Below are 17859 nucleotides of genomic sequence, written 5' to 3' on the forward strand. Positions count from 1 at the left end.
TTAAAGGGCATTTAAATTCTGATTCCAAACTTCAGACTTGTGTTTGATCATATCCAAGTCTATTTAGCCCTAAAAACCGACCTATGCCCAAGTCTAACATATAAGCCAAATTACATATCAACCATTCTGGGAAAACCAGTCAGAAATACAAATATAAATTGAATTCTCAAAGGAGATTTTATCATTTATATATTCATCTCTCTCCTGCAGAGCCTACAGAGCTTGGCAAAAAAATCTCATCCAGAGAAATACTTCAACATCCTGTACCTGTGAAGAGAACCAGTAATTACATATAAAAATAGATGCCCTGACATTTTGAAGATGATTCCTTCAATTTTGTCAATTGGTGACGCACTGCATCGGCAGTAACGTGTGGGGTTAATCTCTATTGTCCAGTGCCGTTGCACTGTGAAGAAAGGGCAAGCCTACAATGGCTTTTCCTCAGATGTGTGTGTATATTGTGCAAAACAACTTAAAACGTGAACAAAGTGCACCGTACAATAACCAGATCCAAATACAGCAATTTATTGGAATTGGGCAGTAATAAGTTAAATGGAAAGACATTAACATTTGTTTACTGAAGTGAAAGAACGATTTTTCATGACTTTTGTAATCGATATTCGCTTTGGGATAAAGGCCACTCAAATTCTGATGTTATTCACAACGTAATTAACATGAAATCGCAACATTTATCAAAAACAAACGTTTTACCAGAGCTGCAACAAAAGATGCGATTTAATGCGTTTTTCACAGCGTAAGGCGACCGCGTGAATCGAAAGCATTTTTTTTTGCATCAAACTGAGATAATTTTATCTTTGTCATTTTATCAAGCGAGCAAAGCAATTGAAAAACATTTTGTAGCCCTTTTGTGCAGCACCTTTTACGTTTCCTGATTTCTATACAGATTTTTGCTTTTAAGACCAAACTCAGTTAACGGTAAATATCCAAACCCACCCATGACCATCAGCTTATATTTTTGTTCTCAAAGCTTTCTTTAGATCAAAGCTAAAACTACACGCAAGGCTAAATTGTATTATTTCAAACTCAGCACAATAATACAGCAGGACAATATGGGATGAGACACAAAAGTAACTTAAAGTAGAAACTATCCTCACAAAAAAAAAAAAAAACGTTTACAGTACCCTGGGAACAGTGAATTACAGTCATTCAGTAGATATGAACGAACAAATAAATACACCATTCACAGCTCACACAAATAAAATCTCATTCTGCTTTTATCAGACAGTATATGGTTTACATGTAAGTGCATTACTTGATTTGCAAAAGTTTTTTGCTTGCTCCTTTTTACAAACAACTCCCACCAGCACATTAAAGGGTTAGTTCACCCCACAAATTAAACATTTTATTAACAGTGCACACCATAAATAAATAATGCTGGGTTATTTTCAACCCAGTGTTGGGTCAAAACGGGACAAACCCAGCTGTTGGGTTAAATTAATCCAGAAAATGTTTATTTTAACAACCCAGCAAAGATTAAACTATAACCCAACGGGTTGCGTTCGTCTTTTTGACCCGATGCTGGGTTGACATTAACCCAACACTTTTTTTTAAGGCGTACTCACCATCATGTTGGTCCAAACACAATTCTGGAACAGAAGGAATGTTGACAAATTTTATTTCATACTTTGATAGTGAATGGGGACGTACATCATTTAAAACATTATTTTTTTTGATGTTTCACAATAAAAAGTCATTTTATACTTGTTTGAAACAACATGAAGGTGAATAATTTTTTTAATTTTTGGGTGAAATATCCCTGTAAATAGACCAAACCAAAACAAACAAGAAAATCATGAAATAAATAAGAAGCATTCTCTTATAAACAGGAGTGTTGTTCACATAAAGGTCGTCCACAATAGGAGAAAACCTCTGGAAGATCAGCTTTCTGTCCTGTATTCGATCGTTTTATCTCAGTTAGCGTCACTACTTCCTTCCATCTCTCAATCGACAAGCCACAGCCGTGATGAGTGCGGCACCTTTGCCACTGCCGTCCTCTGATTGGACCAGAGTAACGTCACAGTTGGGCGCCAGGTCTTTCAAAGTCTCACGCATGATGGTGGAAAAGCTGAAGAGACGAAAAGATGAACATTTGATGATACTTGATAAAACTCGTTGAATACAGCACATGCTTTCAAAACTGTTCACTTAAAAACAGTTTACAGGATTTTATTTTTCTACAGGTATGTCAAGACATTTCCCCAAAAAATTAATTGTTTTATTTAGAAAAGAAAAGGACTGTACAAAATGTTATGCTTTTTAAAATTGCTCAGGCTTCTCATTGACCTAAAATGTTAAGTTAGAGGTGTCAGGAGGGCCATTTCAAGTATGTGAGATTTACACAATGGCTCTTGTCAAAAGCAACACTGGATAAAACATGAAAAGAAAAGCATTTGAATAATGTTTAACCATATTTCTCACCAGGAAGCCAAGCGTGCTTTAGGGCTATTTTGATCGAAAGATTGCTTTCAAAAGCAAAAGATCAAAATGTTAAAAAAACTAATCGCAACATGACACGACAATTTTATTGTTAAGGCAGGTTTACTCTGATAACTTCACATTCTTAAGACCTGAAGTTAACCTGTCTGTGAAAATGGATCAATATAGATAAGAAGCTAATCTAGCAAAGTTATCCCATTGGACTGTTTAATTGAAACTCCGTATCAGACCACATCTTAAACTCTGTTGTACATCTACATCCTTGCATGACAATGTACATTGTCCACGTTTACATGACAGCAATGTAGTAAAAAAAGATTTTTTTTTTTTAAATTCACAACTTTAATGTGAAGCCCCATTTCAATATGGTGAGGGTGATACAGACATTTTGTGTTTATGACTAGATACTTTTCAAGCTAAATTTATGTTACATAAAACTTTCACGGTTTCAACCTCATTTCCATTCTATGCCTGCATGGACACTTACTGCGGGTGAAGTTTATAAAGTGTGCCGTCCACTCCCACAGTGATTTTGAGCTGATCAAGGTTACGGTTCAGACGTATCTTGTCCACTACGGCCGCCAGGCCGGCTCCACACAACTGGGCGGCGCGTTTGGAGACCACACTGCACACCTCCTTCACTAAAATACTGTCGTCACACGTGCTGGTAGTCAGGCCCAGATGCTGCAGGATGGTGCGAACCTGCCGCAGCGCCAAGCGATCACTGCGAGAAAGGATTTAATTCATATTGCGTATTAGACACCGAACAAACTGTACTGTGCAAGTACACCCACATGACACACAAGCAACAATTTACACTACGGCTTGTCAAAACATCACATATGTATGGAATATAATTACAATAAATATTGTATTAAATCAAGCAAACATTGGCAAGAGGCCTACTGTGTGAATAGTGTTTGTATAATATTAGCAAAAACAACAAACAATGCACTTTAAGAGCTAATTATGTAATTACATGCTAAATGGCCTTAGGTGCCTATACTGATTATCAATGTGCTTAGAATTTAAATATCATCTTTGTGGAACCAGAAGGATCTGGGGACTCTGTAACGATGCCTGCAGGCGGGCAGTTGCTGGACTGTTCACACACCTCTCGATCTGCGACAGGAACTTGGTCTCGAAAATGCCACGGGTCTTGAGCCTCTCTGAGAGTTTGCCACGAAACAGCAGACCTTTGGAGGTGAAATCCAGGAGAACATTTCTGACAACCTCGCCAAGATACATCCCACTGATCATCTTTTCATACCTGAAGGTGTTAAGAACAAGCAGAAAATTATTCAATGTCTATCACTTCTAAAATGAAGAGTACAAATACATAGGCAAACAGAAGAGCAAGAAAAAGCGCTGCCAAGTTGGACGGGAAACTTGCTTTAGATGTAAAAGAAAATATAAAGGCCAGGAAGGAACTACATTATATTAAAGGGGCCATGTCACAAGACTTTTTTAAGATGTAAAATAAATCTTTGGTGTCCCCAGAGTACACATGTGAAGTTTTAGCTCAAAATACCACATAGATAATTTATTATAACATGTTAAAATTGACACTTTGTAGGTGTAAGCAAAAATGTGCTGTTTTGGGTGTTTCCTTTAAAATGCAAATGAGCTGATGAAATTCAAACACTGATCACAATGATGGTGGTTTGTTGCAATTGAAACTCAATTGTGCCGTGAATAATTTTCTATTTCTCGCTTTCTCTCTGCACTAAATGGCTGCACCGTGGTTGGATAGTGCAGATTAAGGGGCTGTATTATTGTAATAAGATCTCATTATGACATCATAAGGAGATTTTTCACGTGCTTGCTGAGAATGGTTTACCAAAACTAAGTTGCTGGGTTGACCTTTTTGACATTTTCTAGGTTGATAGAAGCACTGGGAACCCAATTATAGCACATAAAGTCAGATTTTCATGCCATTGCCCCTTTAATTGTTTTAATGAGCAATATTAGGCAATATTAACAAGAATTTTGTTTAGTGCTCTCGTGAATGTCTTCAGCATGACTTTGTTAAATGCTAACTCCTAAACTAAATGAAATAACATAGGCTGCATCTGAAACCGCCTACTTCCATACTATATAGTAGGCGAAAAGCAGTAGGCAAGGCAAGTAGTAGGTCCGAATTCATAGTATTCCAAAAACAGTAGGAAAAAAGTACCCGAATGACTTACTACGTCCGGTTTGATGTGTGCATACGACAGACACTATCCCATGATGCCCCAGAGAGGAGTTATCCAACAAAGAAGAAGAGGCGTCATCATATTAGAAAATGGCGGAAAGCGGTGATGTCACAGTATGCGGTTTCGGACGCAGCTATAGCCTTCTTCATACTCAATGTTTACATATTTGGAATATTTCATTTAAACCCAATTGTTGTACATCTTGCATTTTCTACTGATTTTAAGTCTTGAAAGCATTTCTTACATACATAATCATGATGATTATTGCATGCATCTTACAGAATGTAGTATCATGTCAGCAATAACCTGCCAACACTGAATGATGTGCCATTTAATTACAGTTTAGGTGCTAGTCACCCGTGTTGCCAGATATTAGTTCGTAAAACAAACAAAATAGGCCATAAAGAAAAAAGTTCAGACCTTGTCTTTCAGAAATAATTCAGAGACATTAACTTGCATGTTCTCACTTTATACATTTCACATTAATGCTTAAACATTAAACACTAAGAGTATTTTTCACAATAGGATCTGGCAACACTGCGAATGCTGCACCCATGGTCGTCATTTTGTGCTAAACGAACTTAAATTATAATTTTTAATTACTAATTAGTCATTCAGTCCGGACATCGATGGCCTTTAACATGGATACGGCCATGCATGTCAAACATGAGGTCTTTAAGTCGAACCTCATTTTTTGCACCTCTCATGACAAAACACGTACGTGACATAGTCATCAATGTGATGCCTTGTTGCTCTGACCTGTATTTCACCATGGATGTGCAATGCATCGATTGCCAAAAAAGCCCTGTTCGTACTGCAGTTGTTTTCTTAGGGGGATAGAAGGTATTTTTAACATTTAAAGGAAGGGGCTAGTAAGTGTTTTTATAGCCGCAGGGGGTTAGTCGGTGTTTTTACTGCCGCCTGAATCCAAAATGTGTGTTTTTCTTCGATCACCAGTGTAAAAATTCCCAGCCGAATTACCTAATGTTTTTTGATAAACACCAAGGTCTTGTTTTAATTTAATTGCAGACCGAATCCACATCTCTGAGTTTAAAGAAAGGGGATTAATGCACAAGTCATTTGTACATCCTGTTCGCATTAATCTGCTTTAGTGTAGCGGCTTTCTTTGCATGCATAACTGAAATGATGAAAAGGATTTGTTTTTATTGATCTTTTATAGTTGCTGCACTACAGTGAGTGGGAGCCAATAAGAACAAAAGGGGAAGGAAATCACAAAAACATTTTAAATTGCCCATTATCATAGTATGAAATGCAATTTAAATGTGTATTCAGTTATACATGCAAAAGCCTCTAAATGCCGCCTCCATCAAAAATGAGGTAATGATATTAACAGAATTCTTATTAGATGTTCAACAAATAATTTTGCATAAAACTTTCTTACTCCCGGCCTCAGGTCAGGCAGAAACACTGTTTTGTTTATAAACCAAGTATCTGGATCATGTGAATGATTATGTGATTAAAGTATTACTCCACTTTTATTAAAAAGTGTTTTAAAGCACACAGTTCTGGTGCACATCCACAACTTTCTGTGCAGTAAATAATTTAGTTTAAGTCTTATATGCATGTTGTATAATACATTTATGTTGTATATAAGGCCTAATATTATGTAGAGTGCGTCATATAGTAGTTTGTGTTCAGTTTGTGTTTATTAACCCTTTAGTTTCACTTCATCACGCAGCTATTCCTATTAGAGGTTTTTGTAAAAAAAAACATTTAATTCATTAATCTAGTATGTGTTCATTTTTCTGTCATAGTTTCTTCAAAAATAAATTTTGAGTGTTTTTAACACAAATATTTCCATTTTCATTTCATGATGCGTACGCCCTGCCTCTTTCAAAGCCCAACCCCCAGTTAATCGAGTACTCCTTTTTCAGACCTAAGGATTAATCGAAATTAAATTTAAAATTAAATACATGCACATCCCTAGTTTCAATCCAGATTCAATCCCAACCGAGTCAGAAGGGTCTTATCTAGCGAAACGGTCATAATTTTCGCCTAAAAACAATTCTAACGTACGTCTTGCACTAGCCGTGTGACGCGCCAGCACGTTCTTACGTATTACCTAATCATGTTGAAAGGTCATGTGAAACGCACACTTACAGACCATTTTAAACAATAAACTGACACAAAGAAATTAATTAGTATCATTCCACACTTGTATCTTTTCTACACTTGTAAACACTGGGGCGGTAGTTTCGCATACGTCATGCGTGACCTTTCGATGTGATTATGCAATACGTAAGGTCACGCTGGCACATCACAAGGCTAGTGCAACACAAAAAGTTGTGGTTTAAAATGACAAACGTTTTGCTATATAAGACCATTCTGCCTTGGTTGAGATCGTTAACTCTTTCCCCGCCATTGACGTGTTATCTCGTCAATCCGAAATACTGCTATTATCCACCAGTTGGCACACTTCCACAACTTATAAAACCTGGAAGTATCGCCCTAGGACAAACAGCTGTATGTCCGTCTAAGTTTTGAGGATCGCTCTGCATCTGATCTCTATCAAAAGTCCTTTATTAAAACAAAAAATTATCTCAAAATTAAGTGTTTTTGAAGAAACCTACCGATATTTGAGAGGTGATAGAAAGAGAACTAATGAAGGTAGGATGAAACTTTTTTTTAAGCAGATGGTCTGTTCTTTTATTTAATATATTGTATGTTTATACATTTAAAGAAGAGCATTTTCTGGGAGGCATTAAAGTTTTGTAAAAATCATGAAAATACTGGCGAGGGAAAAAGTTAAGAGCCCTTTGAAGCTGCATTGAAATTTAAACTGTAAACCAGTTCACTAAATGAAAAAAATCCTGGAATGTTTTCCCCAAAAAACTTGATTCTTTCTCGACTGAACAAAAAAAAGACATAAACATCTTAGATAACATGTTTTTATGAAAGTGGACTATTACTTTAACCACATGAGAAGCACATTTCCAGGTATGCTTTCAGGTGAAGATAAATTCACAAAGAATATGTTTTTTCACTGCGGAGCCATGCAAATGTATTTTCCAGACATCCTCAAAAGAAACAATTACCATCTGAATAGGGCTTTAGTTCAAAATGTTAATCATTTTCTCTCACGAACTAATCGTTTCACTTCAGAAGACATATATTAACCCATTGTAGTCATTTGGATCACTTTAGTGATGAAAGTATGCACTTTTTGGACTAGTATAAGAAGATAACCAAATATAATGTTTTTTCACTCAAAGTCATACAGTAGGATATACATCTGGATTTGCATAAGTGTGAGAAAATTGAGAAGATTAAAATTTTTGGCCAAATTATTACTTTTATTAAACAAAGTGATTTTGGATTTAAAACAAGTAAAAAAGACTAAAAAATCATGCACCTCGACATCTTGTTTAAAACCTGCATCATTTAAAGAACATTTTAAGTTCATAACAGAAAACACAGATCAACAAATGCTTCACACTTGATTGTGTCTATTATTGAGGCACATCCGACATCCTCAGTAAGCTGCAGGTGTCAGCTAAACACAAAATCTCATCTCATCACCTCACTAAAATGTCTCAATCCTAATGATCTGCTTTACATTTTGCAGACACAACCATCATGCAATATAAAGTAGTAATGGCACTTTAATACAATCAATTCTATATGTTTCTTGATGCCATTCAAGCCAGCATAAAACTCAGCACTGCCTACATGTAGCTCTCTTTTGAACGAGCTGCTGCTGTCTAATGGCCTTGGCAATGAATACAAACTGACTTAAAGGGATAGTTCAAACTAAATTGAAAATTCTGTCATCATTTACTCACCCTCATGTTGTTCCAAACCTGTATAAATTTCTTTTTTCTGATGAACACGAAGTAAGATATTTTTAAGGAATGTTTGTAACCAAACAGATAATGAAACTTCTATAATAGGAAAAATAATATTATGGAAGTGAATGGGGCTCATGAACAGTTTGGTTACAAAAACATTCTTCAAATGATGAAGAGTTTGGTTCCAAAACGCAATAAATTCATTTTGACTAATTTGGGTAAAACTGTCTTTTCTATACCCAGAAAGTGACAAGATGAAAAACACTATTTTCTATTAAAAAACTTTCACATAGCATCTTTAGGTTATAAAAACATAAAAAAGTCAAATCCATAATTTGATTTTTAAAGATTCATTATAAAAACGGATTTTTTTTTCCCGCAAAAATGCAATAAAAATCCATACGTTTTTTTTTTCAAAATTCTATAAATCTATTGAATCAATATATAAATGTGCATTCATCTTTGCCATGTTATGTTCATTTAGTTGACTAGTAGTATACACTGATTAAAAAAATAAACATTAAATGGCATTAATTAAAACACTTACATTGTCATATAAGAACACTGTCATTGCTGCTGTCATCCTTGGGACGTCATCCCTACATTTTTTGACAGCAATCAGCTGTAAAATGTTTTTGTCCTGCTCGATTTTTGTTGACTTTGAGTAAAATAATGGAAAGTTTTTCATAAGATCCCCTGGGGTCAATGTGATAGCATGACAGAAGCTTGATGCTGTCGTGTGAGAACAAGCAACAACCGGCATTTTTCCTTCACCCGAGTGCCTCTCACGTAAATTATTAGATTTAGATGGTTTACGTTTCTTCCCGCCACAGAAAACCACCACAAGTTTATCAATGCTATCAAAAGTATTATTTTGTCTTTGTTTGTTTGTTGATCATGAAGTACAAAGTAGATGAGAAAAACTAGGATCTCGTGTATTTAAAGCACAGCCATTATTGTTTACAATGCATAGAATGGTGCGCTGTGATTTGTTGAGCGGATTTATTGCATTCTGGAAGACTGGCATGTCACTGTTTGGGGAAAAAATGGAGAAAACATGCCGTATATTGGATTTTGCGTAAAATTTAGAATTTACCTTTTAAAATTAACCAGATAAAATACTGATTTTGGCGGTAACACTTAAAAAAAGGCATTTATCACGTTTTGGAACCAAACTCTTCATATCTTTCTTTGTTTTCATCAGAACAAAGACATTTACACAGGTTTGTAGCAGAATTTTCATTTTTGGGTGAACTGATCCCTTTAAAATCAAAGAAATCTACAGTCCCTCACACAAATGGTCCATCTGCTGCAAGTCTTACCGCTGTTTGCCTGGGTAAGCGGACTGTTCATCCACACCTCGATCGAACTCTGTGGACACGTCATCCAGCTCCCCGTGGTCCCCGAACGCTCCCCACTCCATGTTCACGCACATACGACCCTCGTCTCCGTCCACCAGCTCAACGTTAGACATCTCCTCCATATAGCATGCATTGGTGCCTGTACCTATAGCATGCAGACAGAGGTGCATTGGTTTAATCTATATAGCCTGTGGTGGAGAATTGTATCAGCAGCACAAAAGATCAAATGCATGAATGTAAATGTGGACCACAAATGAATTTGAGCCTTTCTTTACAAAATAAGACGACAAATGGCGCTAGACCTTTTTGAAGAGCCTTTTCTAAAATGGCTAACTGGTCCCAGTGTGATTTTTAGTGGTCACTTACTCAGTTCACACAATTGTCCTAATGAATGTAATAAGGCAATCGAATACTGCTTGCCATTTGGCTACTACAGGAACATAATGGATGGTTAAAGTCTATTCTCTTTGTTATAATAGGTTCCCGATAAGCGGCATGAGTTCTTCAGTCCTCACGCAGGCTTGGATTCAAACCCACCTACAATGAGCCCAACTTCACACTGCGGGTCTTCATGGCCACACGTCATCATAGTGCCCACGGTGTCATTCACCACAGCGACCACATCCAGATCAAACTCCTGTGAGAGAGCGAGAGACCGAAAGCAATTGGTATTAGCCAGAGCAAATCTACCATGACATTCTTTCAGGACAGCTTTTGTCTGTCTGAACATCTACTAATTACATCTTGCTATAAAAGGCGCTGTAATTGTGGTTAATAAGTGCAGAAATTGCTTTCGCAGCACTTTGGGTGCAAGCGGTAGAAACATTTGGGCTTCAGGGGTGAGGGGGGCGATGCTGACCTCATGGCGGTGGATGGCATCTTTCAGAAGGGTGGCTACGTCCTCTCCCTCACAGCCTGTGGCCTTGAAGCCCTTCGTCCACTTTATCAAAATACCCTATGAGGCAGAGATGTGTAGTTAACATGGATAAAGCTCTATAAAATTTATTCTTTACGTGCTTTTTGTGATAACTGTGAACCAACCTGATCGAGTCTGGTCTGATGACAGGGGAACGAAAAGGTGAAGCCGAGAGGCAGGGATGCTCCCTTCATACCCATGTACTCCAGGAAATCAGCAATACAGTGCACTATATGATCAAATAACTGTGGAAATACATATGCACTCAGGATCATTCATGTGCAAGAGCAATATATCGTATGTGCCATATCTTCTCACAATCACCTGTCACCACAATACATTAGGCACGCTTGCATTAAAAAATAAAACTAGGATATATGCCAGCAACAAGTACTCGGCTGCTCAATTCAATTTTGCGATTCGCCGACTGTACTGACCTCTTTCAAATAAATTGCAAACAGGTGAGAGCACTTCAGGTTTAAAATCAAGTGTATCTTTTCCCAAAAGGATGCAGAGTAGCATCATTGTGATTATCTTGCAATTCAACAAACACAGTGTTTTCACTATTCCGTTTTCATTTCATTTTCCAAAAATAAATTAAATTGTTTCGGTTGTAGATTCTACAGAATCCTCGTTTATCAAATTGACATCATTGAATGAGTTTAAATCAAGTACCTCCTCTCCGGTGCCCTGCATGATGTCTTGAGGGATGGCGTAGATCTTGTTATGCATCTCAACGCTCCGTCTCTTCCCACTCCGAACGCGCACCAAGAGTACCCTGAAGTTTGTGCCACCGAGATCCAGCGCCAAGAAGTCACCACGCTCTGTAGAGCAAGCAAATTAGTTTAAAAAAAAAAAAAGTAGCAGCTTGCAGACACGGTCCAAAAAAGAACTGGTCTATCTCTCGAGTCGAGATGCGCATCCACATACCAATCATCTATCAACTTTTGTCTCCATGCGGTTTAGAAAGTCTTAGGAATTAATGGGTCACGAATTCATGGGTCACTAGTATTGCAAAAGCTACTTTTTGGTTAAAGGAATAATTGATCCAAATATGAAAATGCATCATTTACTCCCGCTCATGCCATCCCAGATGTACAGTATATGACTTTCTTTAATCAGATGAAGAAAATAACATTATGGCTTTGTAAAGACACAATATGTAAAATTTTGGTAATAAAATATAAATTAAAAAAAAAACACTTCCACAGTGTGATATTTACCAAAGTTCCCAAGGATTTGTAAATCCATAGATAATCATATTTTAAATAATGTCTCATCCCTTGTCTCCATTGTTATTGTCTCCCTTAATGCCGAGTTCAGACTGCATGATTTTTAAACTAGTCGGGTCACAGATGTTTTCACATTGCGTGACTATTTGGGGTAGCATCTAACATACAGCTGTTGTGCTTTGCAGGTAATTCATTATGGTCGCAATAAAAATGTGATCAAACGTACAGGTAAAAATATTTACTCTTTCCCCACCAGCGTTTTTTTAAGCGAGCGGCAGTATTTTTTATAATTTTCACAAACGTTTAATGCCTTCCAGAAAATGTTCTTCTTTAAAGGTGCAGTGTGTAAATATTCAGAGCATCTATTGACAGAAATACATTATTATATACATAACTATATTTTCAGCACTGTATAAAGACCTTACTGTTATGTTTTTATGACCTTAGAATGAGCCGTTTCTATCTGCGTACACCGTGGGTCCCTTTACATGGAAGTCGCCATTTTTCGCCGTCATGTTTCTACAGTAGCCCTAAACGGCTTTACAGAGCCCATTTCGTCACAATGTTTGTCTTAAGGCGGCTACCGTAGCTTATGCGTTTCAAAAGGGAGGGGTAAGTTGTGGACTAACCATTTGGTTCTCAATCTTATCTCTAGATGCCAGTAAAATCTACACATTGCACCTTTAAATATAAAAAAACCTTTTTATCCTATCATCATTTGTTCTCTTCTTATAACCTCTCAAACATAGGTAGGTTTCTTAAAAAATACCAACTTTTGAGCAAAAAGCTAAGATAATTGCATTTTTGTAAAGGACTTTTGTTAGAGATCAGATTTGTACACATACACAGTTTTACTGTTTTTGAACCAGTTGATGCTTCAGTGTTTTAGAAGTTGGATAAAAGTGCCACCTAGTGGATAATAGCAGGAATATGGATTAAAAACTCATTATTGGCATGAATGCATTTTCTCTTATTTGACAAAATAACTCAATGGCGGGGAAAGAGTTAATTCATTACCTCACCCATGAACAATATAATTAAACTACATACATCTCTGGATGGTGAATAAAAAAATCTCCCATCAATCCACTCTCTATTATTACGTTATTAGGCTTTGCCTTTATTATTATTATTATTGTGTTATTGTGAAATAGCAACCTCTAGTGGTGAACATCCTACATATTGTGGCTTTAATTAAAAATTATTTGTTTGTGCTCAACTGAAGACATAATCACACAATAATGAACTAATTTTACACAAAATCTAACCTGGGAACTTTAATTATAAATCATTTTTATAAACGTACCAGTGCAAAGTTTTAATAATCAATTTTTCATGTACTTAATAACAGATATTTATTGTTAACCAAAAAAGTTACAAATTGCAGCTTTAGTGTCAAACTATGTGTCCCAAAGGAAAAAAATCTACATTAGGAAAAGTAAGTAATGAACTATTGCTTTGTTTTGCAAACTCTAACCTGTTCCATCCGGTGTGGCCCGGACAAAGGTTGGCAGCATTTTGACGGCGGCCGTGTCATGCGTTTCTTTCGCCAGACCTCGGCACATCTCTTCCTCCATCCTTTTCTTCACTTGCAGGAGCTGATCGCGGCTGAGTCTCAGGGTGTCCAGGGTGCGCTGACGCTCCGCATGCTGCTTAGCCAACCGGTACGCCACAGCGGTAACCATGGCAGCACCTTTACCGCTGCCATCCTCAGAGCGCATAAAGCGCACGTCACAATCTGGCACCAACGACCTCACCATCTTGTGAAGTCGCCGAGCAAACCTGCAGGAGAAGAACAGAAAAAAATGAATTTATGAAATAAGTGGTAGCATGCTGAGGTTTATTTAGAGTACAATTACTCCAGATGTCAAACCAAAAAAAACAGCTGTTCTTTGCTCTGATGAACACAAAGGAAGATATTTTGAGGAATGTTTGTAACCAAGGACCCATTGAGTTCCATAGCAGGACAAAATACTATGGAAGTCAATAGGGCCTCAAAAATGCTTACAAACATTCCTCAAAATATCTTCCTTTGTGTTCATCAGAGCAAAAAATAGGTTATACAGGTTTTTATAACAACAGGTAGTGCTGGGCGATTTGGCCTAAAAATAAAATCTCCGATTTTATTTTTTTTAATTCGACTTCCGATTTTTTCCGATTCCCCCCCCCACTTATTAAGAAAAGCAATAAGTACAAACGGCAGACAACTTTTTGCTTTTTTTTAATCAAAAGCAAGACAAATGTATCCCCCATTTTTTAGATGAATAATAAATAAATAAACTTCCCACTCTCGCCGGTAGCCATGTTGTCGCTTGCTGTTGCCGTTTCGTGTGTTTGTGCTATGATGATGATGTTGTCGCTTGCTGATGCTGTTTCACGTGTGCTATGATGTTGTTGATGTTGCTATAATAACGCTACGGAAGCCCCGGGCAGCCAAAAATGCGCCATTACAAAAAAATCGAATTACTTATTTTTTAAATCGCCCACAACAAAAAATTCGAATTAATTCATTAAATCGATTTTTCGCCCAGGCCTAACAACAGGGAGTGACAGAATTTTCATTTTTGGAGTAAACCATCCCTTTAACCCTTAAAAGGGCACCTCTAACTGGTGTTGCCAGCTGATGACTTTTCCCCCCAAAACCTGTCCAAACCCACTGAAACGCAAAAAAACCCTCCTAAAATGTTTAATCAGTTTTAACTTTTACGGTACATTCACACGGGGCGTAAGTGTTAATGCTTGTTTGAAGCGTGGCCAACAGCCAATCACAGTGGCCGCAACACATGTCTCGGTTTTTCATAATTGGCTGGCTCTACCTAAGTTATTTGGATAATGTTATCTGATTGGCTGACGCTTGCGTTGCCACTTGAAAAGTTTAGAAATGTTCAACTTCTTCCGCGAGCGAAGGCAGTGACGGGGTGCAGACGGATCCACAATTAAGCTTGGCAACGCATGACATCACCCATTAAAAGTGAAAGGGAAGCATTAATGCTTACCATGTGAACGTACCATTAGTTGGGCGTGAGAGATTTTACCTTTAAATGCAAAACAGGAATGGGATGTCACTGGTAACTCGAACAGGATGCTGAAGAACACCGCATCGAAAGTACTGTACATGCACACTTGGGTTTTGTTTACCAATTAACTTGCATAATCTAAGTGTGTGAAACAAGCCAAACTAATCCCAAACCAGCCCAAATTTTTTCCACCTGCCAAACTAATCTTTAAACACACAGTCAAAATTCAAACCCGCCCAATCTGGCAACACTGCTTTGGACAACTTAAAATCAACCCATTAAAATTTTCTGGAATAAAAACAATCAAAATGCATTGTTTCTGAACTTCCCAGGGAACACAAATACTGATAAAAAAATGTTACCCAGTCTGTGAAAACCCAGCTAAAGTCATTTTTTTTGCGATAAAATCATCCTATATAATGTAAAAAACATTCTGTGCTTTAAGTCGCTTTAGATAAAAGAGTCTTCCTACAGCATAAATGTGAATGGGAACTTAATAAGCACTGGCAGCTGGAAATAACATTCTGCCAAGCATAACAATTTAACACTTCTAAAACGAGAAAATTGTAATCGTTTCAAATGCTTTAATTGACCACAATCTAGCTCTAATTAAAACCAGAATTATATATCCTAAAGAAAGCTTTCCTTGAAAATAAACCCTGAGGACAGGAAACTACCACTAATTGAAAAATAATCACTCTCCTACAGCATCGCACTGTAACAAATCAACTGCATTTAAATTTGACATACTGTACATGACAGCTCTCTGAAAGCAAATACAATGTGTCACTTCCTCAACCAATGTCACACCGCGCACATCACACGCCAACACGTCATTCATCCGCCCCACATGCAAACTCAGGTGTGTTTGGAGACAAAAACATGAGAGTTCAATCCACACCTTCAGGAGATTTTCGCAACGTGATCAGTTTATTTCTGCAAGTACACCCTGATGTTAGTTAGCAGCCTAAGTGATGAAAGGTGTGCGGGACTAAAATAGCACACAGCTAATTAACTTTGATGCCAACTGACTGCTTTCATTTCACTGAATATGAAGCTCTGACCTGCACTTTCTGTAAAATGACAAACTTATTTTCCATGTACTGTAGGTAGGCGACATGAATTTTCAGCAGTGACAGTAATGTCTTGTAAAGTGACATGTTATACTAAAGATTCTTTTAGAAGGCATCTTTTTCAGATGACATGAAACATTTGCACTTCAAATCTGCAAAGCCATTCAGCCGTCTAAAAAGTGAAGGAGGTGAACTGTAAACACACTCTGAGGTAAACATGACACGGAAAAAAAAAATTATACACAAAATTCCTTGTGTACCCATTAAGGTAAGTGAGTCTGTGCTGTGTCATGAAATAAGTCATGGCTTTAGTGTTGTTAGGCATGATGAGAATCGACTTATGTGACTTATTTACAATACAACACTAGCCTCCAGTACCTTAATGATTTAATAAACAGTTACCGCACAACACAAATATTAAAGGTCACGTTCTCCCTGATCCCATTTTTAAACCCTGGTTAGTGTATAATGTTGCTGGTAGAGCATAAATAATACCTGTAAAATGATAAAGCTCAGAGTTTACTGCCGGGCGATAAATTTTCTTTAACACAGGGGTCCCCAACCTTTTTTTCACCACGGACCGGTTTCAGCTTTAAAAAAAAATTCGCGGACCGGGGAGGTGAGATTGGGGGGGGGGGTTTGGGGTCGCTGAGTTGCTGTTCAAACGTGCTGAAAATCCTCCTTTTCGAAATTTACGTTTTAAATGGAAGTAAAGATAACAACCATGCATTAGGAAAATTAATAATTGCTTTATTTAGGCTATAGTATATTTTCTATAGACATGTAAAACCATATTTTGGCGAATTGTTTTTTACTTTCATTGTTTTTACTAGTTTGCCTGCCCATTTACTCTTAATAATTAATGGAACCTAAATGAACTTGGCTTGCTGTTCTCGAAGGCAGCTCGAATCTTGGTCGGGCTCGAGACCAAATTCCAAGTAACAGAAGAGAAGAAAAATGCAGTGAAGGAGGAGAGATGCCAGAAGAATTGCGGCTGGGTGCAGAGGCACGGAGACTCACGTTTACCATGATTAATGATGATTGACAAGTTTAGGTTCCTTTCAAACCTACGTTAAAAGTGTAGCTGTTAAAATATTATTAGCCTAATAGTTTATTTTGATCATGGTGCTACGATCGATGGATAATTCAGAAGTTGTTTTAAAGAAGAATAAAATAATTACTTTTCAGTCATTTGCGCTGTCACACACTTAAACGTCTCCGCTTAACTGGGTTAAGCTGGGTCGCGACCCGGTGGTTGGGGACCTCTGCTTTAACAGAATTCGCCTTTCAAAGCCTACGGCAATGGCCGGTTTGAACTACAGCCCTCTACTTCCTGCTTTAATGACGTCACTAGAACAGTTTTTTTACTAAACTCCGCCCACAGGAATACGTCAGTCAGCAGCTAAGCTAACGGGAAGCTAAGCTGCTATCGAATCAAACCAAACTAAACAAACTACACAATCAGAACTTGTTACGTATTTCTGAAGGAGGGATTTCACAGAACAAGGAAAACAGCGCTATACAGATAAGTAAATTGCGTGAAAAATACCACGTTTTTTACACGTGGAACATGAACACTTTATATTGTGCACTGTAAACACAACCAAAGCTTCAAAAACACAGAAAGAACGGGACCTTTAAAGAAAAAAAGAAAAATAAATTATATTTATAAAATCAAAAGTCTTCCTTTGTTGAAAAAAATTGTCCCTGAGTATTGTTAAAATTGCTAAGGGTGCCGCATAGCGATACACAGAATCGTTGGGTGTGAAAAGTTTATTATAAATAAAACGCAGCTA

General features: G+C 37.3%; 1 protein-coding gene across 1 annotated transcript in view; it reads right to left on the bottom strand.

Moving 5' to 3' along the window:
* Window positions 1-509: 509 nt before the first annotated feature.
* hk2 (hexokinase 2) overlaps window positions 510-17859 on the bottom strand; it is a 54896-nt gene continuing 37546 nt past the window's right edge. Inside the window, exons 10-18 of the mRNA XM_065250877.2 lie at window positions 13451-13755; window positions 11417-11565; window positions 10867-10986; window positions 10685-10780; window positions 10363-10462; window positions 9787-9970; window positions 3572-3727; window positions 2945-3181; window positions 510-2086 (exon numbers count right to left, since the gene is read on the bottom strand). Of these exons, the coding sequence (XP_065106949.1) occupies window positions 1945-2086; window positions 2945-3181; window positions 3572-3727; window positions 9787-9970; window positions 10363-10462; window positions 10685-10780; window positions 10867-10986; window positions 11417-11565; window positions 13451-13755 (1489 nt within the window). The 3' untranslated portion in view covers window positions 510-1944. The remainder of the gene's footprint in view (window positions 2087-2944; window positions 3182-3571; window positions 3728-9786; window positions 9971-10362; window positions 10463-10684; window positions 10781-10866; window positions 10987-11416; window positions 11566-13450; window positions 13756-17859) is intronic.

This window comes from Paramisgurnus dabryanus, chromosome 5 (assembly GCF_030506205.2).
Source record: "Paramisgurnus dabryanus chromosome 5, PD_genome_1.1, whole genome shotgun sequence".
Classification (NCBI taxonomy): domain Eukaryota; kingdom Metazoa; phylum Chordata; class Actinopteri; order Cypriniformes; family Cobitidae; genus Paramisgurnus; species Paramisgurnus dabryanus.